General features: G+C 43.2%; 3 protein-coding genes across 7 annotated transcripts in view; 2 read left to right on the top strand and 1 right to left on the bottom strand.

Annotated features, from left to right (window-relative positions):
- LOC139286476 (AP-3 complex subunit beta-2) overlaps nt 1-2913 on the top strand; it is a 34273-nt gene extending 31360 nt beyond the window's left edge. For 2 of the 3 annotated variants that reach the window (XM_070907280.1, XM_070907279.1), the window contains 2 exons: nt 2230-2368; nt 2727-2913. In XM_070907280.1, the coding sequence (XP_070763381.1) occupies nt 2230-2368; nt 2727-2913 (326 nt within the window). The remainder of the gene's footprint in view (nt 1-2229; nt 2369-2726) is intronic. The other variant, XM_070907281.1, reaches the window with a different exon arrangement.
- Nucleotides 2914-6126: 3213 nt separating this feature from the next.
- sv2 (synaptic vesicle glycoprotein 2) lies at nt 6127-13334 on the bottom strand. 2 transcript variants are annotated; one of them, XM_070907585.1, is made up of 13 exons: nt 13147-13334; nt 11777-11863; nt 11301-11462; nt 10768-10930; nt 10428-10549; nt 9913-10076; nt 9753-9833; nt 9435-9533; nt 8539-8627; nt 8182-8309; nt 7956-8051; nt 7561-7720; nt 6127-7107 (listed from the first exon to the last, which is right to left on the bottom strand). In XM_070907585.1, exons 1-13 carry the CDS (start codon nt 13238-13240, stop codon nt 6924-6926), a joined length of 1629 nt encoding a protein of 542 aa, XP_070763686.1. In that variant the 5' UTR covers nt 13241-13334; the 3' UTR covers nt 6127-6923. The 2 variants fall into 2 exon arrangements, with proteins under 2 accessions (XP_070763686.1, XP_070763687.1); XM_070907586.1 differs by lacking the exon at nt 11301-11462.
- A 106-nt stretch (nt 13335-13440) lies between these two features.
- snx1a (sorting nexin 1a) lies at nt 13441-25618 on the top strand. 2 transcript variants are annotated; one of them, XM_070908023.1, is made up of 16 exons: nt 13441-13771; nt 16068-16869; nt 16918-17037; nt 18193-18329; nt 18600-18675; nt 18913-18956; nt 19152-19293; nt 19377-19455; nt 19588-19663; nt 19911-20024; nt 20636-20729; nt 21084-21289; nt 21783-21926; nt 24209-24289; nt 24379-24450; nt 24979-25618. In XM_070908023.1, the coding sequence occupies exons 1-16, from the start codon at nt 13643-13645 to the stop codon at nt 25027-25029; spliced, it is 2367 nt and encodes a 788-aa protein (XP_070764124.1). In that variant the 5' UTR covers nt 13441-13642; the 3' UTR covers nt 25030-25618. The 2 variants fall into 2 exon arrangements, with proteins under 2 accessions (XP_070764124.1, XP_070764123.1); XM_070908022.1 differs by having other exon boundaries at nt 16068-17037.
- Nucleotides 25619-27792: the final 2174 nt, after the last annotated feature.

Raw genomic sequence — 27792 nt, 5'->3', positions numbered from 1 at the left:
GAAATAGTACAAATATAAAGTATCAAATAAAATATCAATAAACAGAAAAATATAGTTGCTCATATCTGAAGTTGCTAACAGCTAATAATAATAATAATAATATTATTAATGCTGACGTTCACAAAGTCAATTGTTTGTGCACACCAGCCAACAGCTGGACTGGTGCTGTTGGCAGACTGGGGGATACTTCCAGCTGCAGCATCAGGACGTTGCTCACCACTTTGGGTTAAATGTGCTGTAGGACGTGAACGCACACGTCAGACTGCAAGTGAGGGTTTTGGGACGGACCCTAAGTGTTGAAAACACACCGACATCCGAGCTTCTCAAAGTGACCAAAGTGTTTGTTAGAGCAGCTACAGACGCCAGTTTCCAGCATGTGTCTGTGGTTTGGTGTTCGTTTCCCATCCTGACTAACACTGAGCGAGTTGTGAGCTCTAACAAACCCGCAGAGACTCTTTAAACATGTGTCATGTCACGGTTCCTCCCTCTTCGTACTGTCCCCACTAGAGAAGCTATTACACAAACTAGGTAAGTCGGCTTTGACAGATTTGTTTTTCCCAGCCATCTGTGTGCCCACCTGCCTTTTAGCCAACCTCAACCTCACACAGACCCCCACTCCCCTCCTCCGGCTGACCCCCCCTCCTCCCCTCCTGCCTTGGTAATCAACACTTAACTGCATCTCCAGGTCTGTAGCTGCAGACAGACTCACCTGTACTAACCTGCTTCTTATGAAGGCCGCTCACACTCTGCTGCGCCGGGAATGATGGAAATGCTCATCCACTGATCCTGATTCACCGTTCCAGCACCGTGTGAACACAAAGCAACTCTTCATCATGTGCACCATCGCTCATGTTTCTGTTCCCTGAGCTTTCTAACTGCTGATAACCACTGACCATCATGGGAATCAATGAAACTGCATTTTTATGTTGCGTAAAGGGTTTGTTGCACATTCAAACCTGGACCAGAGGAACAGATGGTCTCTGTGATTCGCAGGTCAAAAGACGTCTTGACGAGAGAAGAGCTTTTCATTCAACGTCCAACTAACACTTACTGTCATCAGCGTTTATTTATTGATTGATTTTTTGATTAACTGATTGTTCTTTTAGTCCACTGTTTTTCAGCCTTTTTGACCCTCGTGGCCTCAGAGTTTTTCTGAATCAGGGACAGACTGTAAAGCTCCTTCAGGCAAATTAGTGATCAGTCGTACTGGGCTCAATGAATAAGATTGACCCGAAGTATATCTGGCCAGTTCAACCCAAGACTCAAAGTGTTTAATACTTTCACTATGGCCTGAATATGTAGAATTAGTCATTCTTTAGCCAAAAGCCAAGAAGTCAGAAAAAAGAAACTGTTAACTATTTCATGACCTCTCAGATTTATTTATCTCATCCAAGGAGCCTCTGGTTTATTCTATGAAATGTGATCGCTTGTTTTGTGCGACCAATAGTCCAAAAAGACATTCAGGTTTTAGACTGAAGCACCAAATTCTCACATTTAAGAAGCTGGAACCAGCAAATGTTTAAATGGCTGAAGCGATTAGTGAATTCTGTAAACGTTGATGAGCACAACAGACGAGCTGAGTGGAAACGAGGCTGATGAGGGGAAGGCGGGAGCAGGTGATGGTTACAGCCGACAGGAGACTGGAGCTGTGACACAAACAACGTTTACTGCATATATATGTCTTATATCAAGACATGTGAAAAAGGAGGTTTTCAGCTGGACGTCTTGATGTCTTTTGACCTGCAAATCTCCAAAATCAGAGCCAAGCAGGAAAATAAGAAACCGATTTGGTGCAAAAGTTCTTTCTCTGAAACAACACTGAACAGTCGGCTTGTAGTTCACAGATTTGATTGGCGGAGAGAAGTGAGTCCCTCCTCTGCTGTGTTCAGTGGGAAGCATCAGTGCATTCCAGTTTAAGTTCATTAGCATTTTGATTATTGATGTATTGATTACATCCATCTCCTTAAGGGCTGCAGGAGATGCTTGTGTGTAAATCCCTGTAGTGTTAGCCATATATACAGTATCTGTATATGATACTGTATATGTCTGTAGCTGGTGGATATCCTGACAAATAACTGATTTTATTTGACTTCATATATAAAGCAGCCCCGTACCGAGTCCCCACACTGTACCGGCAGCACCTGCCGTGTGTCGCCGTGTTAGTAATAAGTGCTTTTATCCACTGAGAGAGAGACAATAAGCAGCAGGTAACTGTCCTCCGCTCTGCAGGTCAGCTGATGGGCATGAACGAGATCACGGAGAAGCTAACCCTGGACGTAAAGTGCCGGAACGAACACGCCATCGTCCAGACGGTGACCACCGCCGCCAACCTCAGCAGAGTCCCCTGTGGATCAGATAAAGAGTGCAGGTGAGAGGAGACCACAGGAAGTGACTGTCTGTGAGGACAAGATGCATCGTCCCTCCAGTAGAAATAGTCTGAGATCCTGTTTATATTCACACATTTCAGATCAGTAAAGCCAGTGTGCGTGATGTGTTGAGCTGTTGATATGTCCTCCTCTGTGGTCAAAGTCAAACCTGTCAAAGTGATTGTGTGAAGAAGCAGCTCTGATCTTTATGTGGAGTGATTGAGTTCATCACGTGTCAGTAACAGCAGCAGTGATGGTGCAGAGTCAGAGCTTCACTGTGCATCAGCCGACTGACTCACGTATCCCTCCTCTATCTGTGGCTTCATCTTTACTTTCCGATCTTTGCCGCTTTGACCTCAGTCCTCCTGTTCCTCCTGCTGATCGTCCCGTCCACAGGTTCGCGGGCAGGACGGTGACCAGCGGCAGCTTGGTGTTGGTCACCGTGGCGACCAAAGAGGAAGGAGCGGCCCAGCTGACGGTCAACTGTGAGAAGATGGTGATCGGCACCATGCTGGTGAAGGAGGTCCTCCTGGCTCTGACGCAGTGACGGGTCCCCGGCGCTCGGCCCTCCCGCCCCCTCGCCCCGACACGCCTCTCACATGTCCTCCGAGACTCGTCACGTGTGTAGCATCTCCTCTGTTCTCTGTACGCAGTGAGGACGTTTCCAGAATGTTTCGTTCTAGTTTGTCCTTTTGTTCAAGAGCTTCTACTTTTTGAAATGACTCCGATATTCAGTGAACGCCGCAGCTGTACTGTACGTGATGTTTGACAATCAGACACGGCTGATGTTGGACCTGATATGAAGTCCCTCTCCCCCTTTTAAAGTTTCTTACGTGTCATTGTCCAAAAAGATTCATTCTTTTGCAACATCTTTTCTTTCCTTGAGAAGCCAATTGGATTGATTAGACTCCAATTTCTGATTCATCTACAAAAAAAGGAGATTTGTGCATCTTTTAAGAGTTTAAAAGTTGAATTTACTTCAAATGAAAAGTAGCTCCCACCTAGTTACATCGCAGTGTGATATAATTAACCTGAACCCTGGACAAACAGGACAGGAGGTCCCTTACTTAATGTTTTCAGAGCTTTCAGCTGCATCCTGTGGTCTTTCTCAGCAGATGTTGTGAAGTGAGACTGAATGCAGGCAAGTTTATATGTAGAGCACCTTTCAACATAAGACATAAAGAGGCAGGAAGAGAAGATACAGAAGCAGAATAAAAAGGATTAAAGAATTAAAGTTACAGTGCAAGGTGTGAACGAATTGTCCCAAATTAAAAGTCATAAAAGGCAAACAACAACATGAAGCTTTCTGGGAGATCATGTGATGAAAAAGTAAATATAAATATAAATATATATACAGTCTGGACGGTTCATTATGTAGCAGCAGATCAGAGATGTAAAGTGGAAACAGACACAGCATAAATATGTCAAAATATGACGTACTCACACACTCCATCTGCTGACGAGGGCCGCGAGAGGCGCCTGAACGTTTCAGAAACACATATATTATTATTATTATACTATTATATTTAGGTTTTTCTTTTAGTTTTGGTGAAATTCTTTAGAAATAAGGTGTCAAAGTAAATAATTCTTATTATTTGACAAGCAGATGCACAAATCTGTCTCCCCAATTCTCATTTTAGCTCCTTTTAAGATGTAGATATTATAAGTAATAGATTATAAACTGAAGATATAAATTCCCCCAAAAACACGTCACCACAAACAGCAGACTGCAGATCAGTTTCATCAATTCTCATCCAGTTATTTGTCGTCACTTGAATGTAGCATGAAGGCTCGACTGAGACAACAACTACCTATAAACTGAGTCATTCCAATCAATACTGCTAATCAATAACTCGACGCTCCTCAGAACAAAGACCTTCGATTTTAGCATTTGCCCGTCATCGTGCACACGTTCACCACAGTGAGTGGGACATTTATAGAAACTGAAGACGTGTAAATGTTATTGTGTGTATGGCAACACGTAATACAGTACTACTATAAGTAAAGTGTGTGTGAGTGTGTGTGAGTGTGTGTGAGTGACGCTGATTATTGACCTGGCAAACATTAACTAGCGGTTTTCAAAATGTCTGATGCAAATTTCAGAAAAACAAAAGTCACCAAATTCTACGGCTTCAACTAACAATTATTATTTAATAATCTGCTAATTATTTTCTTGATACATTGATTCATTGTTGGTCCATAAAATGTCAGAAAATATCAGTTTCCATCAGTTTCCATCAGCCGAATGTGACGTGTTGTTTTGTCTCCAGGTTAATATCACAGAAGATCCAGAAAACAAGCAAATATTTACATTTATTTAAATAATAAATAGCGTAAATGAGTGAACTTTTGGTAAAGAAACCTGAAACCCCAAAACGTTGAATTATTGATTTAGGATTAGAATACAGCCTTCTCTGCTGAAACACATATTTACTGTTGAAATGTAAAGGTGGCGTTGAGTTTATGGGATTATGATACTTTATAATGTTATAACATCAAACATTTTCCAGTCGAGCGTTGCCTTGATCTCAGTTTTCATGCCTTTTTATTATATTTAGATTTCAGGTCGGAGGTCATGCGGCTTCTCTTTTGTTGTGTCCAGTCGTTTCTTCTCTTTAACACATTATCTGTGTTTTATTTATTTATTTGTTGTGTCTTTATCGTTGGAAAACGTAACAGCTGTGTTTTAAAGGAGAACACAACAGTCAAAGTTCAGCCCTCGTCGTAGAAAACTGAGCAGCAGCAGTTTGATTTGATTTATTTTGGCCTTTTCGTTGCATCGTTTACCTTTTGACCGCTCACACCTGAAACGTTGAGTCACTGCAGCACAGGCACCATGAAGAATGTAAAGAGAGAGACGTTCTCCTTTTAATGCAAAAGTCTAGTGAAGAGGAGACTCCAAAGTCATAATTCATGTCTGGCAATTTGTTTTATCTGCATCGGCTTTCAAATATCCAAAAGGATGGTTCATCATACGTGTGTGTGGTTGTGAAATGTGGTCCTGAAGTATTACAAGTTTATTTATTATACAAATAAAAAATACAGATACATTGTCGTGTTGTGTCTTCTGTCGTCACCAAACAGTGAAAAAGCACTGAAGTGTGTTCGACCTCAAACACCGACAGAAATCAGTGAAGGAGCTCAGAGCAGCAGTTTAAACAATGATGTGGCCTACTGGGATGCTACCAGTACAGCATGTAAGATAATACCTATTGTGAATATGGAGGACACTTTCCTGAACGCTTACCTTTCAGATTTTACATAAACCAAACTTAGAATAATCTTATAAAATACAAAGTACTGATAAAGATTCAACCGGAGGTTCTCAAGTTCAGAGCAGCTACAGCAGGAAAACGCTGCTCACACATAAATAAGAATTCATATATTCTGACTGACGGAGTAAAGGAAGTGAGAGCTGGAGCTCCCTGAGAGTGAAGCTGATATAACTCCACAACACACAGACGAACAAGACACGTTTTTATTTAACAAAACAATAAACTGCTTCAGTCACAAAGTATTCAGAAACTCAGCGTTTCAGAACCACTGACGAGCTGAAACGTGGCCTCGTCTGGTCATCTGTCCTGGTCCCCCCGTGCCCCAGTCCCCCAGTGCCCCAGTCCACCGGTCCCCCAGTGCCCCGGTCCCCCGGTCCCCCGGTCCTCCGGTCCCCCAGTGCCCCAGTGCCCCAGTCCACCGGTCCCCCAGTCCACCGGTCCCCCAGTGCCCCGGTCCCCCGGTCCTCCGGTCCCCCAGTGCCCCAGTGCCCCAGTCCACCGGTCCCCCAATGACGTGATGTGGAATCAGCTCTCTTTGGTTTAGCACAGGAATGATGAACTGGTGTGGTCCTCACAGACTGGGAATGATGAACTGGTGTGGTCCTCACAGACTGGGAATGATGACTACAGAATGACACACATTTGCAGTGAAAATGATGATGAGTTGCATACTCATGATTTTAAAGGACACTTGCTAATATCTTACAACAGCTGTGCAGGTTTACAGAGAAACTGACAAAGTAAATCAGACGCTGCAGGAAAGACGTGGAATGTGCAGGTTTTATATCTCACTTAAAAGCCTGAAACATCCTTCGAGATCCATTTGAGTTCAAGGTGACAGTTTTATAAATCAGCCTCTTATCCAATCACTGATTATACTCCAGGAAGTCAACACCATGTTCAACACTTTGTTTTTAAGAGTTTAGAGACTGACAAACTTTTTAAAGGTGTCCTTGATGGTTCGTACTCTGACTCACGTCTGGTGAGGATTTGAATCCTCATCCTGCAGTTTATACTTCTCTTTCTTCTTACTCACTTTCCTGAATAATAATTCTTGGAAGGTGTTTGGGGCCCGCTGTCTTTTGACAATTTCTCTTGCTGCAGGCATTTTAAATGAGGCACCATAAAAAGGCACAGAGACAACAGAAGGCACAGGAATCAAAACTCCTCTGGGAGCAGAAACAGGAGGCAGAAATCCTCCAGACTGCTTCCACGAGGACATTAAGAGGATGATTACTAATAATCTATTCATTTAGATGAATGTGATTTAGAGTCCGAGCCTTCAGGTGAGCTCAGTCTGCCTGGTTTGTGGAAGCAGAAGAGCCACCAGTCCTCCAGTCAGCAGCAGAGCCGACACCAGCAGGACCGGTACGGCACAGTTTGTGTCCACCAGCTTTCCAAAGGCTATGTTGCCCAAGATGGCCGCCACTCGGCCCACTCCTGTGAAGAAGCCGAGAGCAGAGGACCTGAAAGAAGGAAAAAGAAGAGAAACACAGGACACGTGAGCAGCTGTGGGCGAATTCACTAAAAACACAGCAGAGTCAGCAGAGTGAATCAGTATAGTCTCTTTACGCAGCTAGCTAACATTAGCCACCACGAGCTACTGGTCATTCCAGACCTGCTGATTTATTTTGAGAATGTGTTTCATATTTGTCTGCTTAACGTTTGCAATCGAGGCTGAAAATCAGAAAAGAAAAGCAACACATTGGATCAAAAGCACAAACATAAACAACGACGGTAATATAACTGAATCAGAGTCCGGGGGAACATTCTCAAACTAAGTCTGCAGCAGTGGATCCAAACTCTTTGGACTCGTGATCCTTCATCACGACCTAGACTGAGAGAGAAATCAAAGCTGCCGTGCTTCAGGCGCTTTCATGGACTTTGCTGAACTTTTGTTGAGTTTTAAGAGAAGCTACCGGAGCTGGGTCGGGTAGAGCTCGGTCCCCACCACGTCCAGGGCGTTCCAGGCGATCACAGACACGCCGCTGAAGATGCAGGACAGGGCCAGACTCTGGGCTTTGGTCTGGACCACATAGATGAGGAAGACACTCAGACTGGACACCAGCAGGCTGCACGCTGGAGACAAACAGGAGAAGAGACTTGTGAACGTGGTTCATGTGGACGGACACTTCAGAAGGTATTAATCGCTACAACTACAACAGTGTGTAAGAAGTGCAGAAGTATTTTCAAAGTAAATAATAGTAAATAAAAACAATGTCATTGAGCTTGAGGAGGAAGACTGGACTTGAGACACATTAAATGTCATCTTCTTCATCACATTTCCTAAACCACTCTGAGACGACAGACTCACACAGCAGAGTCTTTCCTCCCGTGCTGTCCATCATCAGAATGGTGAAGACGTTTCCCGGCAAGTTGGACGCAGCGATGATGAAGCCCTCCATGTAAACTGTCAGGTGAGGAACACATACAGCAAGGTTGAGTGATCCCAGCATGCACTGGGGTAGGACACAATCAGTAATGCGATAAAGAAGAAGAAGAAGAAGAAGAAGAAAACATCTGTCATGTCAGACACACACCTGCTGTCTTCACCGGGTAGCAGCTGTGGTTGTGGAGTTGAGACGGGATGGACACGTTGGCACACGGCGAGCCGCCGTCCTCTATTCTCTCAAACAGCTCCGGGAACCACATCCACAGCCCGTAGTAACTGCACACACGCAGCAACGACACGCAACAACACCCACCAACACAACAACACAACAACACCCACACACAACATGCAACACACAACAACACACAGTTGAGCAACATGATCTCTGCTTGCTGAAGATAAACTATCGAAGCGTTATCTCTCACTGCTGCCTGCTGATTTATCACATCAGCCCTGAACCTGTTGAGCGTCTGCGTGTCGACGGGCAGAAGATGCGGTTTCTCACCCGAAGGAGATGCAGAAGAAGACGATGAGCAGGACGACGCTCCTGGACCTGAGCGGAGCATTAAACATCTGTTTAACAGGCAGCGAGCCCTGCAGGTCAAACCAAAGACATGATCTATAATTACATATATATACACATATAAATATCAGAAACAACCCAAAGAATATTCTCATTACATATAAAAATATATATATATATATTCATGACTACTTCACAAGGCTGGATTATCTACTGCCACAGAACAGGACCCTGAAAGTCTTCCTGTGTGTCGACTGCTTTTCATACGGAATATGCACAACTAAAGCACAATAACTGACACTGTAAAGGCCTTTATAAGTCCAGTTTTAGGACCTTAATTATTTCAGTTTTGTGCTTAAAAGTCGCATATTCCTAAATCAAAAACCTGTAAACCCGGATAGAAGCTGAAATAATTAGACGATTCATCATTAGTCAATAATCAGCGGCCATTTTGATGTTTTTCAAAACTTCAGCTTCTCAAATGTGACGATTTGCCGCTTTTCTCAGTTTTGTAGGATAATGAACTGAATATCTTTGGTTTTTGGACTGTTGTTGGAATAAAAATGGGCAATTTAAATGAGATTTTTACAGAAAGAAGAAGAAGAAAATAATCAGATGGGTTGACGTAGTGTTACAGCACTGAGGAGCTGTACACACTAAACAGGGAGGGGCAGGACATTTCCCCCTGGGGCCTCATATCAGGTTGATCCAACTGTGCTACTTCAGGCACCACAAGGACACATACTGAACAGAGATGGACCCTTTGAGTCTATGGAGGAAAGTGTGCTTTTACACAGTCCTGCTGCTGCCCTCAGACTCTGACGCCCTCTAAATCCTCTCTGGGGAGGTCCAGTCATGTCTTGTGTTTGTGACGTCACCTTTTTCAAAATACAGGCCAGTCTCTCTCTGCATGAACCCTGAGTTCTGGTCTCCTCTGGTTCCCCTCTTTGCTTGGAGCCGGTACACAGACCAAAGTCCTTAAAGGGAGTTCAAGATTATTATCCTGTAGAGTGAAGGACTACAATACATACAAACAGTTTACTACACATCCATTACAGACATCATCTGCCTTTTGATTTTAAAATATGTGTTGTTTTATTATTTGTGTTTGCTGTCTGATTAAGCTAAACACATTTTGTACACCAGACAATAATAATGAATCTCAGAGGCTTATAGGAACGTCCTTTAGTTCATACCGGGAAGTCCTTTCCTTTTCCCCACATGTTCAGCTCAAACATCACTCTGAAGACGTGGATCGCCTCCTTCTCCCGAGCAGCCTGGCAAAGACAGGGCACAGAAACCTCAGGAAAACAAACAACACCTGCAAACACAAGCGCTGGTCCGGCCTCTACATACCTCCATGAGAAACTTGGGGCTTTCAGGCATGAGCAGCCTGAAGAGGAGGGCTGAGGTGAGGCTGGGAACAGAGCAGAGCGCCACAAACAGCCTCCAGCTCTGAAAGTCCAGAGATCCCAGAGAGAAGCGTGCCCAGCTTCTCGGAATCACCAACCAGGCCAGACCTGCACCACAAGCAAGTGTGGAGTGTGAAGTGTGAACAGTCTGAACAGTAACACGAGCATGTTATTAGAAAGAACCTTCTGTGAGAAAATGGAAAATACATCGTCTAGCAAAAGACTTCAGACTGATTCCACTTGATTTGTTAACCCCGTGATGCTCTTAATGACAGCTGACGGGTCAACACGTCCACTTGTGTAACTCTTCCTTTCAAGAGAGGATACGTTTAATGCTTCAGGCTTAATGGCAGAAGTAAACAGAAACTTCAACAAGTCAAAGTGTCACTTGTGCTTATAACTTGTATGAAATCCCGTTTTTATCCTGCGACACTGACAATGTTTGATTCATCTTCCCACCTGCAGCCAGGATGTTTCCTGCCATCCAGAAGGTGGCCAGAGCGCTGATCATCGCTCCTCTCCTCAGACGGGGCATGAACTCTGAGAAGTAGGAGAAGATGACAGGGATCGACCCGCCGACCCTGCAGAAGACAAGAAAACAGCTTTCATTCTTCAGGGTTTACTTACAAGAAGACATCTGGTCAGTTCTGTCAAAGCCGATTCATTTTGGTGCCGTTTGAAAAAGTTCCACTGGTGAGTCTGATGAGGGCACTGCGAGTAATCTGTTGTGTGTTAACGTGTTCAAGCTTCAAGTTCAGCTGCATGAAAACATGTAAAAATATGCAAATCATGCGCTCACCCGATGCCGCTGATGAACCGCAGCAGCAGGAAGAGCCAGAACCACGGAGCCACGCTGGCCAGACCCCCAAACAGCCCGTTGACTGTGAGGGACACGACCAGGACCCTGCGACGCCCCCTCCGGTCCGCCAAGTACCCCCACATGTAGCCGCCCACCATCATTCCTAGAAAACGGGAATGAAGAACATGACTGTAACGAGACAATAGATAAGATGGTGTTCTGTTCTTCATCCCTGAGCATCATTATTATTATTAGTTATTATTTCTTTCAGTTATTCTTCTTCTTCCCAATACATGTACAGATGTACAGATACAATACATCTGCGTGACAGAGGAGGGACAGCCCAAAACCCAAAGATGTTCAATTTACTGTCAAAGAAAACCAGCCAAACCTGTTTCGCCATCTGAGAAGCTGAAACTTGAAACTTGAGCGTGAAACGATGAACCAACTATCAAAATAACTGCAGATTACTTTTGTGTCGACCTGCCGCAGCTCTGATGCGATAACGGCCTTATTGAATGATTGTGATTCACCGAGGAAAATGCTGGCAGTCAGCAGGCCCATGTCCGAGGAGCTCAGCAGCAGATCGCAGCGCGCCGTCGGCAGCAGAAAAGACACACAGAGAATCTCCACGGCATCGCTGGCATTGGCCCAACCACACACCACCAACAGCAGCCAGTGGAACAAACCAAAGCCTGGGAGCGAAAGCCCAACAGAGAGAAGATAAACAAAGAGAGAAGCTATCTGCAGCATCTGTAGGCATCTGATGTGGTCCCGCTGTCCTCATTACAGTCAGCAGACAGCTCACGATAACACTCCAGAGTAGCAGTCAAATTTAACTTAGTTTATATTGAACATCTACTGTGGCAGGAACTGAATTCTTTCACAATAATGTACCCAAATTATATTTTGAATGTGCTGCTTTGTCTTCTTTGTATCTACAGTACTTGTTGATGTTTAAGAGCAACACAGAAATCACAGCAGCTTCACAGATTAAACTTTAGATTACCTGCTTCCTCTACTGCTTCCTCATACGTTAATCTTCTCGGTGCATCACGTCTGATGTTTGATGCGCTCCTGTCGAAAATGACGTCACCTAAAAAGCAACAGCGGCATGACATGACAGATTAATGACAGCTGATGGGAAGCCTCAGTGACAGACGGCCCTCCCCTAAATGACCACACCGCCCCTGAAAGAGGCATCGAGTCATGAAGAACAATCTGTCACTACAGATAAAGTTGATGGTTTTTAGAATATTCAAAATGAAGCTTTTACTATAAGATGATGCACATCAGGCATCAGGTCCACTGTGTGTCAGCTGCTTTTTGGTTATTTCATTATTTGCAGATTTTCTGGGAATTTGCATCATGAAAGTAGGATCTCAACTGAAGTATTATTCAACCTTGTGGCCTTGGGACCCTGTGTCAAAATCTAGCTCTTAAACAAAAAGGGATGCAGCTAACAATTACTTCTATCTTCAATTAAAACATCAGAGAAGAAACGGCAACTTCATGCGTCTTGTTTTGTTCAACCTAAAACCCAAAGATACGACATTCAGCCTGCTGTCATTCCAGTCAAAAGGAAAACAGCAACTTCTCACATTTGAGAAGACAGAACCAACAAATATTTGACATTTTTTGCTTGATAAGTTTAGTTAAATAACTTTATTTTTCTGTCAATCCACTAAATCGATTAAAAGCTTAACTAATAATGGCAACAATAGTTGCAGCAGTGTACTTGGTGGGAACTTCAGTTCTTTTCTTAAGTAAAAGTACCAATACAACAGTATAAAAATACTTCACTACAAGTAAAAGTCCTGCATTCAGAAACTTACTTAAGTAAAAGTACATTAGTACTATCAGCAAAATGTACCAAGTATCAAAGAGTAGAAGTACTCGTCCTGCAGTAAAATGTTATTATATATGACATTATCAGATTATGAATGAGTCAGCAGTATTTTACTGTGATAGAAACCTCTGCTTGGAGAAGATTATTAAATGCTTTACTCTTTACATACTAAGTAAAACCTGGAAGGTAACCAGTAACTCCAGCTGTCAAATAAATGCAGTGGAGGAAAAAGTACAATATTTCCTTCGGAAACAAAGTAAAGTACAAGCATGACGTAGCAGAACATGGAAGTACTCAGTACTTGAGTAAATACTTTCCTCCACTGTCTGGAACTGAGTCTTGGATAGATATTTTGTGCCGTGCGTGTCTTGAGGGATGCGGGTGGCTGGATAAATATGCTGCACACCTGATTATAGAAATAAATCTGCCTCCGGGCCTCGAGTCGAAAAGAAATGACGTGAAAGCAGAAAGCAGAAAGCAGAAAGCGTCAAACTGCAGGGCATGAAGTGATGAAGAGGATCAACCCGTACCTTCCTCTGAGTCCGGCTCGTGTGGCTCCAGGTAGTTACCGGAGAGAAGCGGCTCACGCGCCTCCGCGTCTCCGGTACGCACGTGACGAGACATCCTCAAAGTGTCTACCGGCGTTATATTAGCTCCTCAGCTGCAGCCCCGTCCGGCTCCGAGTCACTGCTTCGGCCGCTGCGTCTGTCTCATGACTACCGGGCGTGCCAAGCCTTCTGGCTAGCTAACGCTGAAGCTAACCTGACAAGAAGGAGGACCAGGAAGTGAAAAGACAGCGGCGGTGTGCACGTCCCGAGCGTCTCCTCCGGCCGCTCGGTCTGTTCGGTGTAGTTGTACGGTCTCGACGTGAACTCCTTCCACCGCGGCGCGAAGCAGCTTCGGCCCTGAACGAGCAGCGGCGGTAACGTTGGCAGCTAAAGGAGACACGTCTGTCCGTGTGTGCGGTGCGAGCAGAGGGGAGCAGTTGACGTCGCCTCCCCTTGCGTTTTTAAAAAAAGATTGAAGATGGCGACCAGCTCGGAGCGCAGTCCTCCTCCGTTCCCCGACTCCGAGGACCAAGATGTGCTGGACTCCGAAGAAGTCGGAGGCCGAGACAGTGATGAAGACGACGGGGACGACCTCTTCATGAGCGCAGTATGTGTGAACGAGGCTAACGTTAATTTCCCGCTGGCTAAGCCGCCTCTGATGTGGCTAACTGACGTTAACTGTCAGAGGCGTTAGCTAACGTCAGCGAAGGAAGCTAATGAGGCGCTTTAAGCAAAAGTTTTCACCAACATGTAGCTCGTGTTAGCGTAGAGGAAAACCTCAGGAAATAATGTTGACTTAAGCAACTGTCATGTCAGATGATGTTAGACTTACAGCATTTACTGCAACTTCACTTATCAAAGCGGTTTGAGGGATTTTGATGCAGAAAGTCTGACCTACACACACACACACACACAAATGATCACCGTTGCTCGCTTTAAACAGCTTGTGTTAATCTTTGACACTGTTGAAAATACCCATGGTGGTATTGATCTCCTCTGGAAAAAGTTGCAGGGTGCACAACTGCGCGGCTGTGATTTGATCAGGTCGATTTGGAAACCAGATAACACCAAAATGATCTAGTATAGTTCCTGTTTGGCTAATGCTATGTGGGTGTTTTCTGCGCAGGTTGTCTTTGACATTTCTAAAACGCTCCACTCTTCCAGGTTAACACTGAAATGTGAGGTGTCCTGTGTGGGTGTGCAGACTTTTAGGCCGTGCATGAGTGAAGCCAGCAGCAGTCTAACCTGAGCCAGCTGCAGAGAGTGAGCTTTGTCTGTGAAAGGTGACGTTATCCTGGACGTCTTTCTGTTACTCATATCAATCCCTTTTTAAAATTCACTCTCTGTTTTTTTTTTCTTTTTGAATGGGGATTAAAAAGCTGGCTCGAGCAGCCTCCTGTCATGTGAGTGAGCTGTGGTCACATGGGCAGAACCCGGATGTTTTCCCACAGTCAAAGTTCAGAGGAGAGATTTGGAAAGTTGCTGTCTTTGATTTCTGAGCGCTGCATGGAAAACATTACTCAGCAGTTGTGGATGTTACATGGAACAGAGCCTGTAGCTGACCGGGCATTCAGAGCTGCCTCCTGCACAAAAGGGACGTGTTAGTCAGTTCATTACAGTTCACTCTGGCCTTCAGTTGTACAGGAGATGATTTCATTACATTAAGAAAATATTTACATAATATTAAATAAGGTGATAATTAGTAAGTACAACCAAAACCTATGATAAGACATTTCCACTCAGGTGCCACCTATATTACACCTCTCAGTATAACATAATACAGTTCATCAGTGCCACAAACTACACTCTCGAAATGATCATGAAGTTGAATCAACACCTCTGTAAGAAGTTTGAACAGAAACTGAACTTTACAACCTTTAGGAAAGTATGATTTATTGCAGGACTGTTAGACTGCATTAGATCTAGCTAGGTGTACCTAATAAAGTGGCAGCTGTGTGTGTGTGTGTGTGTGTGTGTGTGTGTGTGTGTGTGTGTGTGTGTGTGTGTGTGTGTGTTGTCTTCTTTGTGCACTGAGAGCAGTCTGATTAAGCTATTTCTGAAACATGATGCACCCAGTAACCTGCAATGACTCAAAAATGTTTAGTTTGGACACAGATAGTTCAACAATACCACACAAATGAGTATAAAAGCCAACATCAGGCAGTACTTAAATCAAATGATAATATAATAATAATAATAATAAATCTACAGGGACTTTAAACAGGCAGCCACATTCACCACTTACTCCCCTGAAATCCATTAAAAGCTGGTAATATCTGGATAAAACCTGGACACCAGAGACTTGGTTTATGCTGTAGGAACAGTTTAAGAAGGTATAATGGACATTTTGATTTTGTTCAGAATCAGAAATACTTTATTGATCCCTGGGGGGAAATTAGACAAAGTTAAAGTTTATGGTATAATGAAATGTCTTTATTAACCTCCATCCCTTGTGTTGGCGTTGGGGGGTGACTAATTGATTTAATGATTAATAAAACGTTTTGGTTGAAATATTCCTTCCTGACTATAACGATGACAGTCATATGGAAAACATATTATCTAGTGAAGAGGAAGGAAGTCGAATGACATAAAATTGATCTGCAACTATTTTGATGATTTTAGTCGTTCACCAAGCAAATAGCCACACAGTTAATTTCTCCTGTTTCTCAAATGTGAAGACATGTTGCTTTTCTCTGTTTTGATGTGATTGTAAGTTGAACGTCTTTGGGTTTTGGGCTGTTTGTCAGACAAAACAAGCAGTTGGGAGACATCACCTCGAGCTCAAGGAAATTGTGATCAGCCACTTTTTGCTATATCCTCTCATTTCATGTCCTGATGATTAACAGATAATCGTTACTTTCAGCCTCATTCAATACATTCAATCCTTTTCCCCTCATCTCCAGAGCAACCCTCCACTGACCGACATGGACCCCACACTGCCACCTGCCAGTCAACCCAGTGAGGTTTTAATGAAGCCTCCCAGTGACACCATGAATGATCCCGTCACGGAGCCCTTCAGCAGCCAAACAGGAAGCAAACCCGAGAGTGAAGTTGTTAGCGATCCCTCGGATGATTTTGTCGACCTAACAAACAACGTAACCGACTCTCCTGACGAACCGGCCGCAGCAGAAAGTGCCGTTACAGAAGCAGCAAAAGACACCACTGAGATCCCTTTAGATGAACCCTCAGATGATTTTGTTGACATATTTGGAAGTGAAACTGAAGCGCTGCGAGAGGAAGTGGTGGTGGCAGATGTTACAGTTGAAGCTGCAGTGGGTAAAAGCGAAGTGACCAGTGGTGTTGCAGATCCACCTGCTGATGGGAAAACAGGAAGTGATGCTGAACAGGAAGCAAAAGAAACTTCTGCTGATTCAATCATCGATCTCAGTGGTGATTTGTCAGCCAGTGACACACAACAGCCACCTGGCATTGACAAAATTGTTGACCCTTTGGTTGACCTCCTTAGTGATGCTCCACCCGCTGTTGCTGATGCCAAAAAACCCAGCCGGGCAACAATCGATCTGTTTGAAGATGAGGGAAGCGACTTGTTCACAGAACCTCGGCAGACTAAATCGGCCAAGCAGCTACAGAAAAGCCTCTTCGGTGAGACTGACGAGGATCTGTTCAGTGAGCCGCTGGGTGCCACCACAAAGAAAACCATCAGCAAAGAGCAGAAAGACAAATCTGTCACAACCAAAGCTGCCGGTGATGGTGGCAACATAGGTGGGCCTCTGCAAGACAGCAGTCCTGCAGAACCTGCTGATATCTTCACAGAGGAAGCCGTCACCACAGTGCCCAGCATCAGAAACACCAGCACCGTCAGCTCCAAGACTAATGGAGTCCACTCTGAAGAGGAGACCGATATATTTGCTGGTAGGTCCTCTCTTTTTCTTTATTATGTAACATGATCAGGTCCACATAAAGCATTGTTCTGCTCAGTTAAAGTCATGTGTGCAACAAATAACTGCAGAAAGTGATTTATTGGAAGTAAAAACAGCCAGCACCAACGACAATCTAAAAACACCAGATGGTCATTTTTTCCAGTGTTTATTTTTTGGAGGTATGTTTGCCGTTATTAGATAGCGGATAGTAGAAAGTTGACAGGAAATGAGGGGAGACAGACGGAGGATGACGTGCAACAAAGGTTCACTGCCAGATTCAAACTGAGGATTCTGTCATGGTCAAAATCTTAAACCCACAACACTCTTAAAAGAGTATTTCAACGATTTAAATGGATTCAAGTCTGTGCTGCAGAACCAAAGATATCATCGTTTTTATTCCATGTGTTCTTTTTCCTTGTCAAAAACTGGCACGTAAATTACCCACAATCACTGACTTAAGTGACACTGAGGCAATTTATCAGACTTCACTTAGCTGCCACTGGAGCCGTATGCAGAGGTACTCCTCCGACACCTGTAAACGGACTCCGAGTCCCCCTTTAACTGATATAAACAACAGAGAAGATAAATGAGTCACATTTTACCACGCTGGACTGGACTTGTATTTATTTCTATTTCCCCTCACGGCATGGCGGGTCACTTGATATCTCAGGCTTTCAGTTTACAGGCAGTGGTCCGCGAGTAATAGAGCTGCATTAAGCTAGAGGCTGAAAGCAAAGTTGTAGTGTCAAAAGCTTTTCTTATTTATCACACCCAGATAGAAACAAGTCGGCCTTCGCGATGAAGCCCTTAGTTTGCTGTTCTCTCAGATTACCACTCACAGAAAAGTAAAACAGTATATAATCTAAGACAGGTGGTGAAATCCTGCACGCTGTCAACACAACGTTTACCTGTCCATTAAACTGAGATGTGTAATAAAACGCTGTCTGTATCAGTACTTTGTTTCTTTGCCCAACATTGAAGTAAATACTGTTTGCATTCAGAACATGTACATTTACATTTTCAAGACATTTTCTGCCAGCTAATGTAAATACGTAAAGGTGGACTTCTATCAGTCCAGGACGTGAAGTAAATGATGGACGTCTCTCGAGCATGTAGTGACCTCAGTCTGGTTCTTCCTTTCTAACAGAAGCCACAGTGGAGCTTTCTCTCGACAGTCCGCAGAACGAGAGAAAGAAGGATGCGACGGCCAAACCGTCTGCGTCCGCCCCCCCTGTGGCAGCAGCTGCCAGTCTGGTCCAGCCGCAGTCTGCTTCCCTGGAGGAGGTACACGCATATCTAATCCCAGAGTGAAATTCCCAGTGTGACTGAAAACTGTTCAAGTTCAGGGATTTGCTATTTTACATTTTTAGATTTCTAGAGTATCAAAATTTTGAGAATTTTGTCGAAGAAACAGTTAAACATTTTTAAACTGCTCAAATTTACCAAAAGAAAATATTCTGCTGTAAGAAAATGTCGTTGACTGTTGAGTCAAAGTGCTGACAGCAGATCACTGCAACTGGCAGTTTTTCACTTTCTGTTCAATATTTGTTTCAGTTGGAAGAAGAGGAAGAGGAAGAGCAGGAAGACACATTTGAAATTGTTGTTTCTGTCAAAGACCCTGAAAAAATAGGTGAGGCTTATTGTTCTTATTCTCTTTTGAATAAATTATATATCTGTAATAATAATAATAATATTTTGTTTATTGCAATAAGTCTACAAATGGGTTTGTGCACCTGACTGTTAATTGACCAGCACTGACCAGTCAAGCTTCCATAAAGGAAACCCACGTGCAGCCTGCCTTGAGTAATAGTAAGTATTTATATCAGTTTGTTTATTTTTTGCACTGACTCTGCCTTTTCTTCTTCAGGGGACGGGATGAACGCCTACATGGCCTACAAAGTAACCACACAGGTAAAAACCTGTCCATATACAGAGTTGTTCATCTTTACAGTTGCTCATCAGATGTGTTGTAACAGTGAGTAAAGAGAGGAAACACTGGTCACTGTGTTGTAGGTGAAACGCCCAAAGGCAAACATAGATTACGTCATCATTTCATAGTAGTGAACTTCCTGGTACATCATGTCCCAAAGTATAACTGTGTTTCAGACCACACTGCCCATGTTCCGCAACAAGACCTTCACAGTGAGGCGACGCTTCAGCGACTTCCTCGGCCTCTACGAGAAGCTTTCTGAAAAACATGGACCAAATGGATTCATCGTGCCTCCGCCACCAGAGAAGAGCATCCTGGGTAGGCTGACTGGCTTCACTGTTTCATCGTTACTGTAACTATGAATCTCCATCAGCTATAAGAAAGGATGTTGTCTTGTACAGGTATGACAAAGGTAAAGGTGGGAAAGGAAGATTCCTCATCTGCAGACTTTGTTGAGAGAAGAAGAGGCTCTTTGGAGAGGTAAGAGAAAAGGAATCCTGTCCGGCAGAGCTGAGACTCAAATCTCTACTTAACAGTAAAACTGTTGGGATGCTGCCTCTGCTCATTGAAAGCAGGAAGGTGAGGCTTTTTTCCTGTTTTCCCATTCAACAGGTATCTCCAGCGGGTGGTAAACCACCCATCACTTCTCCAAGATCCCGACGTCAGAGAGTTCCTGGAGAGAGAAGAAGTAAGCCTTGAGTTTGGAGAGCCTCTGGGCTGGGTGCCTTTTTATAAGACAAATGTTTAGTTCCTTTAACTCCTGCGCCACTGTGAAATACTGTACTTTACTTTAAGACCATAAAACCAGCTGGCAATGCACTGAATAATTTACTGATTAAATAATCTACTAGATCACTTTGTGTATCTAAAATGCTCTGTTTTTTAAGTGCAGTCTGGTGATGGTGCTGTATTCTTATACGTGTGTGTGTCTTCAGTTGCCCAGAGCAGTGAGCACTCAGGCTCTGAGCGGCGCCGGCTTCCTGAAAATGATCAACAAAGCAACAGACGCTGTCAGTAAAATGACCATCAAGATGAATGAGTCGGACGTGGTGAGTTCAACTGTCAACATTTTTGTAACGAGGAAACCTGCATTCTCCAGTAAAAAGCAGAACTTTTTAAAGCCTACAGTTTAACAGTGCATTTCTCATAATGAATCTGAATTTGTTCTGTCGTTATGAGGCAGTATTTATGATGAGCTCAAATGAACGGATAGACTGGCTAACACAGTCTTTTTAAACAGAGCTGGTGGTATTGATTGAACCTTTTTGTGTCCAGTGCTTTTTTGTTTGCTTTAGTGCAAGGTAACATTTGGCAAACTGTATATTTAGTCGACAGCACCACAGTTCACTAAATGCTGAAGGTGAGGTAACCAGTCCCGCTGATCAAAGACAAAGAGCTCAAAGTACCACATCCATGTTGAACTAAATGTATATTGCAGCTGAATAAATGCAGAAGAACATGAAACTGTTTCTCTTCTCAGGAAGGTGAAAGCACCAAAGAGGTATCATTTACATACATGTAGGATCAGGGTCAAAGTCTGGAAAAGTATTTAAACTGAATTCAATTTCCATGACTGGCATAACAGACGATGTTGTTACACTGACAAACCTTAGAAATGAACGTGTGGAATAACACAGTTGTTCTGTGTGTTTTGCTGCAGTGGTTTGAGGAGAAGCTGCAGGAGGTGGAGTCTGCAGACCAGCAGTTCAGGAAGCTCCATGTCCTGGTCGAGTCTCTGGTCATCCACAGGAAAGGTTCGTCGTCTCCCTTCCAACCACTAAAAGATATTCCTTCAGCCGTGTCCTGTGCTGATTATTTACTAGTCAGATTCTGAGGAAAGGATGAGGGATCATTTTGACTCAAAGATCTCCTGGTGGCATTCATGAATGAGTTCAGGGGTCTCCTGAGCTCGCATCAGAAACTGGACCAGTTAGAGTTAGTTAGTTGAGTTAGTGTATCAAGACTTTTTTTGCACAGCTCTGCGTCCTTTAAAGACTAAACGGAGACGAAATAACCAAGATAACTAAGGTAGACAGTGTTGTTTTAAAGTTCTTTGTTGCTCAATGTCTGTGTTTGCATTAATGTTGGGCTCGCTCTCCCCCCTCCAGAGCTGTCGTTAAATACAGCAAGCTTTGCCAAAAGCACGGCCATGCTGGGCAGCGCGGAGGACAACACCGCTCTGTCCCGAGCTCTGTCTCAGCTGGCAGAGGTGGAGGACAAGATGGAGCAGTTACACCAGGACCAGGCTGCTAACGACACCTTCAGCTTTGCCGAAGTCATCGCAGATTATATCCGCCTGCTTGGAGCCGTGAGGGTACTGAGAAAATCCCTTCCACTCATTTCTCAAAGCTAATTCTGCACAGTGAAGTATTGATTTCCTAAATCATTTAATTAAAGAAACACCCACAATGTTAAAGTAACACAAGCACTTTGACTTTTCAGAGGTTAGGAGGTAACTCGAGGCCTATCTAAGTGAAATGTAAACCAGACTAGATATGTATTTCACTCCACTTTCATCCGTCATAGTGGCAGTGAGGTTGAGTCTGGCTTTTTAATTTAGTCCAAGTAGTTCTGTTGAATCCTCGTTAGGAAAATTTTACTTTGAGAAAATACTTCCAGGAACAAGAGCTACGGCGATTGATTCATTATAAATCTTATATGGAGGGATGTTACCTGAGCAGCCTTTTCACTCAGAGGCTGAACGTCCATTAATACTGACTAAAGGCTTGAAGCGTATCTGGACGGTTGTTCTGAATAGGAGCCAAACATAAACGTGAAATGATCCTTGGTGTGTTTGCGGCCTGCAGGGGTCGTTTGATCACCGGATGAAGGCGTGGCAGCGCTGGCAGGACGCTCAGGCCGCGCTGCAGAAGAAGAGGGAGACTGAGGCCAAACTGCTGTGGGCCAACAAGCCGGACAAACTGCAGCTGGCCAAAGAGGAGATCGCTGAGGTACAAACTCCGGCCAAAGTCAACACCGTGAACATGAGTCGGACGAGGCTGAAAGGGCTCCAGTTTGATGTGTTGAGTAATGAATGAGCCACTTGTTGCTCCTGTAAGATGTAACAGGGAACACGGGGAAACTAATGGAGTTCAATTTGATTTAAATCACATTTTGATTTCTATTAACTTGGTTATTGACAGGAAAGAAAATATGTTAGATTTAAAAATGTTCTGTTATAATCCCTTTGTAATGAAAAAGTCACTACAAACTAACGTTCTCTGTCCTGGTAAGAAAATACTGAAGGTTTTTACACGCTGCTTTAAATCGTCACTGTTTACTGATTTATTTATCAGTGTAACCAAACATGAGCTTTATACTTACAATAGATAATTGTTTCTCTTCCCTTTTTACAGTGCATCCGGAAAGTATTCACAGCGCTTCACTTTTTCCACATTTTGTTATGTTGCAGCCTTATACCAAAATGGATTAAATTCATTTTTTTCCTCAAAATTCTACACACAACACCCCATAATGACAACGTGAAAAAAGTTTATTTGAGATTTTTGCAAATTTATTAAAAATAAAAAACCTGAGAAATCACATGTACATAAGTATTCACAGCCTTTGCTCAATACTTTGTTGATGCACCTTTGGCAGCAATTACAGCCTCAAGTCTTTTTGAATATGATGCCACAAGCTTGGCACACCTATCTTTGGGCAGTTTCACCCATTCCTCTTTGCAGCACCTCTCAAGCTCCATCAGGTTGGATGGGAAGCGTCGGTGCACAGCCATTTTCAGATCTCTCCAGAGATGTTCAATCGGATTCAAGTCTGGGCTCTGGCTGGGCCACTCAAGGACATTCACAGAGTTGTCCTGAAGCCACTCCTTTGATATCTTGGCTGTGTGCTTAGGGTCGTTGTCCTGCTGAAAGATAAACCGTCGCCCCAGTCTGAGGTCAAGAGCGCTCTGGAGCAGGTTTTCATCCAGGATGTCTCTGTACTTTGCTGCATTCATCTTTCCCTCTATCCTGACTAGTCTCCCAGTTCCTGCCGCTGAAAAACATCCCCACAGCATGATGCTGCCACCACCATGCTTCACTGTAGGGATGGTATTGGCCTGGTGATGAGCGGTGCCTGGTTTCCTCCAAACGTGACGCCTGGCATTCACACCAAAGAGTTCAATCTTTGTCTCATCAGACCAGAGAATTTTGTTTCTCATGGTCTGAGAGTCCTTCAGGTGCCTTTTGGCAAACTCCAGGCGGGCTGCTATGTGCCTTTTACTAAGGAGTGGCTTCCGTCTGGCCACTCTACCATACAGGCCTGATTGGTGGATTGCTGCAGAGATGGTTCTCCTTCTGGAAGGTTCTCCTCTCTCCACAGAGGAACTCTGGAGCTCTGACAGAGTGACCATCGGGTTCTTGGTCACCTCCCTGACTAAGGCCCTTCTCCCCCGATTACTCAGTTTAGATGGCCGGCCAGCTCTAGGAAGAGTCCTGGTGGTTCCGAACTTCTTCCACTTACGGATGATGGAGGCCACTGTGCTCATTGGGACCTTCAAAGCAGCAGAAATTTTTCTGTAACCTTCCCCAGATTTGTGCCTCGAGACAATCCTGTCTCGGAGGTCTACAGACAATTCCTTTGACTTCATGCTTGGTTTGTGCTCTGACATGCACTGTCAACTGTGGGACCTTATATAGACAGGTGTGTGCCTTTCCAAATCATGTCCAATCAACTGAATTTACCACAGGTGGACTCCAATTAAGCTGCAGAAACATCTCAAGGATGATCAGTGGAAACAGGATGCACCTGAGCTCAATTTTGAGCTTCATGGCAAAGGCTGTGAATACTTATGTACATGTGATTTCTTAGTTTTTTATTTTTAATAAATTTGCAAAAATTTCAAAAAAACTTTTTTCACATTGTCATTATGGGGTGTTGTGTGTAGAATTTTGAGGAAAAAAATTAATTTAATCCATTTTGGAATAAGGGTGTAACATAACAAAATGTGGAAAAAGTGAAGCGCCGTGAATACTTTCCGGATGCACTGTATATCTAATAAAAAAGAAGTTGAAAAGGTAGAAATATTCCCAGTAAGTCAAAAGCTGCACTTTAAAGATTACGACACGTAAAGTCAAAGATTTCAGATCGTGAATTCAAAATTCAATGAACACTAAGACTCAACTTTAACTTACTATTAGGATTCTGAGGAACTCCATTTTAACGTGGCATGTTTTTGTTGTTATTCCCTCCATGTCCTCCTTTTCTTAATCAACTCCCCTGGTGGTGACAGTGGGAGGCCAAAGTGACGCAGTATGAGAGAGAGTTTGACCGAGTTTCTGCCACCGTGCGCAAGGAAGTCGTGCGCTTTGAGGTACTGATGTCTGTCCTTGTTTCATCAGTTACTGAATCTGAACATGACTATTACTGACCACCGGTGTCATTCTTTATTTAATCATACAGAAAGAAAAGGCCAAGAATTTCAAAAGACAGATAATTAAGTACTTGGAGTCTCTGCTTCAGTCTCAGCAGCAGGTGAGTGCCTCTCTGGTCAGACATGAATGTTTCATATTCCCATAATCAGATATTCTTTTGATTTTGATGTCTGAATTGGTCGAACATGTTTTACATCCAGACCGGCGTCATGAGCGCCGCAGTACAATAAGTGTGAAGTATGAAGGATCGAATGGAACGGAGTGAAGAACGTAGAGAGATGTAGTGATCTGTAATATTCCTGAGGCCACAGAAGGTGGAATATTTTAGGAAGGGAATAAAACATGAGCTAAGGAGCAAAGTTAATTTCATTATGATTATAATTTAACGGTACATAAAAAATACTGAACAAATAAGAGAAAAGCCCAAAGTAATATCTTCAGATAGTTTGTTCTGTCCAACCAACAGTCCAAAACCCACAAGTGTGTATAAAACAGAGGAAGTGGATCTAATAGATATTCAGAATTTTTGCTTGATGTTGGATACAGAACCAGGAAAGATGGAAAGACACGTGTTGTAAATCCTAAATATTAACTATGACTGACGCTGCCGTCTCTTTTCTTTCTCCAGCTGATAAAATACTGGGAGGCTTTCTTACCAGAAGCAAAAGCAATCGCCTAATCCTCGATTCACCAGCCTTGTGGACGACGAAGCAGGCTGCCTTCTTCTTATACACTTTACCTCTTGCCTTTAAACCAAGGAAAATGCGTGCATTGTAAAGGGAGATACAATCAACCTGTTTTTTTAATCACCTTTAACATATAGCTCTGTATTCTATTGTATTAATAATTGTATATTTTCATTTAACCTTCCACAAATATTTTCTTATTAGATGAAAAGAGTTTCCATATACAAAGATGTGGACGCACGGAAAGAAAGAAGCGTAGATGAATGATTCCATTAATTTCCACAAGCGAAGGGAAATGAAGCGAGTCCGTTGTTCTCAGGATTTTCTGGCTCATGTGATCAGGAGCTCCTTCACATCAGCGGCGGTTCGTTGTTTACATCGCGGCTGCTCTCTCATCACATGTTTCTGGGGACCCAGATGAAGAAAGTGGCCGAGAGTCTCACTCTGTTTCTTCTTTTTAATGACTCAAAGGGATAAAAACAGTTCAGCGGATAAGAAGTATGAGCACTTCCACCAGGTGGACAAAGTACTTAAGTACCAGCCATGTTGTGTTTTTTCTTTCAGATTTAGAATAGTGTTGATGCTGAGGGGTGGGGGGGGGGGTGCAGGGTACTGAGAGGCATTAGATTAGCAGGGTCTACAGCTGTGGTCAAGGGTTGCATTGTAGGTCAAGCTTGTGAGTTTAATGTTTTAGATATGATTTCAATCATAGTGCAAACTGTACTCTTCTAACTACACATGTCTGTGCCTTCTTTAAGTCAGGATGGTGTTTTTGGTAAAATCCACTTTGGGAGAAAGCGGCTCGTTAACTAGCTACACGTCAGCCATAATGATGTAATGAGGTTAAATGACAATACTGCTGTTTTCAATGTTTAAGCCTGTTCACTACAAAGGAAGAGTTGTTTTTCCTCCACGTTGTTGCTCATAACTGCAGAGTTCTTTTGAATGTTTTCTCCTGCGTTCAGACAGTCTTTGATTCACTGTGTGAAAGTCAACCTGCAGCGTCTTGAACCAGGTGATCCTCACAGCTGCGTCAGCGTCACTTTTTAAGGCATTACGAAGCAACAGTGACAGTAAATGCTGACATGTCCTCTGGATTAGCCTTCTCAAGTCTCTGCGAGTGGAATTTCATGCCAAGTCGGCAGTAATATGAGGGCTGCAACTAACCGTTATTTTCATTATCCATTAATAATGGATTTCTTTTAAATTAATTGTTAAGTCTACAAAATGTCACAAAATGATGAAGAAGGCAGAGCCCGAGGTGACGTCTGGAGATTGTTAAATCAGAGTTTTAAAGGTACCCTGTGGAGTTTTTGACCAGTTCTGGAGCAATGTCTTTATTATTCATTTAGATCCTAACAATGGATCTGCAAATGTTTTATGAGGAATGAAATGCATTCAACACATAACTTAGTTTACAAAAACAATCCACAGGGTTCCTTTAATTTACAATGATATGAAGAAGAAAAGAAGCCAGTCCTCACGTGAGAAAGGAAACCAGCAGTTTTTGCATGATGAATGACCAATCGATTATCAAAATAGTTGCTGATTTCTTGTCTGTTGATTGACTAATCATTTCACCACTAAACAATACTTGTATGATTTGTTGTGTGATTTCTAGTAAATGGGCAACAACATGCAAAAAACACTGGAATGGTCCTTTAAACCTGACTGGGCTTGTTGATGCTGCCTCGTAGACATGAGCGTAATGTCAAATACTAACTGTACTGATGTCACGGTGAACCTGCAGTTTTAACATCACACAGTGACGAACTGCTGCCACCTCCTGATTACAGCTTTAATTTCACAGCACCCTTAAACTGAAGCCGTGCAGTGACGAGCTGCACTGTATCATCTGTCTTCACTCGCAGACTTTTCTTTGCACCGTTTCTATTTTTTATTTTTGGACAATTAGACGCTGGCTTGTTTTCCACTGTTGTTAGAACTCATAGAAGTGGTTGTTGTGCGGCCTCATACTGTACGTCATCACTTGTCAATGTGCAGAGCGATGTCAGCAACGTGCACTGTGTCATAGAAACTTCTTTTAAAACAAATCAATAAAAGTTGCACTGTTTACACTTGGAAATTTCATTAAGAACTTCAGGCTTCAGTGTCGTGTTTCTCCACTTGGCCTCACATTATTTACAGCAACACCGTCGAGAGCTGTGTGATTCCAATAGTTAGTGACAACATCCTCTATATCAGTGGTTCCCCACCTTTTTCTTAAGGGACCCTTTTACCATATATATATACTGTATATACACTGACGACCCCCGCCGCCCCCCACCCTCATAAAAAGGGGGAAAAGCAGCCTACTTCTTTTTAAATATTGTAATGTATATTTCATTATATTCATTGCATAAAAAACATCACAGAAGAATGAACTAAGATTAAGAGTGAATGTTATACCTGCAGGACATTTGTGTAAAACTAGCTATTTGTATGAAGTTCTGAATAAACTATTTCCTGTTGCAAAGTATCAGACAAATGTTCCTTATATTTTCTTTTCATCATACATACGTTTTTATAGTCTAAGTTGCCTGACTTTATAATAAAGAAACTAATAAACGAGACCAGGAGTCAGAAAACTGGCCCAGTGGTTTAAGTGAGACCATGCAGAGAAAAAGTCTGACATTTTTGGGAAATAGTTATTCGCTTTCTTGAGAGTTAGAGGAGAAGATGGATGCCACTTAGCAGACAGTTAGCTTAGCTTAGCATAAAGACTGGAAACAAGGGGAAACTGCTAGCCTGCCTCG

The sequence above is a fragment of the Enoplosus armatus genome, chromosome 6 (assembly GCF_043641665.1).
Source record: "Enoplosus armatus isolate fEnoArm2 chromosome 6, fEnoArm2.hap1, whole genome shotgun sequence".
NCBI lineage: Eukaryota > Metazoa > Chordata > Actinopteri > Centrarchiformes > Enoplosidae > Enoplosus > Enoplosus armatus.
Note: the sequence above shows the minus strand (reverse complement) of the source record. Positions and strands in the feature narration are given on the sequence as shown.

Excerpts from the sequence above, each read along its gene's own strand:
- sv2 (XM_070907585.1), bottom strand. The coding sequence starts at position 13,240 with ATGTCTCGTCACGTGCGTACCGGAGACGCGGAGGCGCGTGAGCCGCTT. Across the intron at positions 10,550-10,767 it reads CGGTTCATCAGCGGCATCGG|GGTCGGCGGGTCGATCCCTG; the intron begins GTGAGCGCATGA and ends TGTCTTCTGCAG. Across the intron at positions 8,310-8,538 it reads TTCTTCTGCATCTCCTTCGG|TTACTACGGGCTGTGGATGT; the intron begins GTGAGAAACCGC and ends GCGTGTGTGCAG.
- snx1a (XM_070908022.1), top strand. The coding sequence starts at position 13,643 with ATGGCGACCAGCTCGGAGCGCAGTCCTCCTCCGTTCCCCGACTCCGAG. Across the intron at positions 18,676-18,912 it reads CAAAGACCCTGAAAAAATAG|GGGACGGGATGAACGCCTAC; the intron begins GTGAGGCTTATT and ends TTTCTTCTTCAG. Across the intron at positions 21,290-21,782 it reads GCCTGCTTGGAGCCGTGAGG|GGGTCGTTTGATCACCGGAT; the intron begins GTACTGAGAAAA and ends TGCGGCCTGCAG.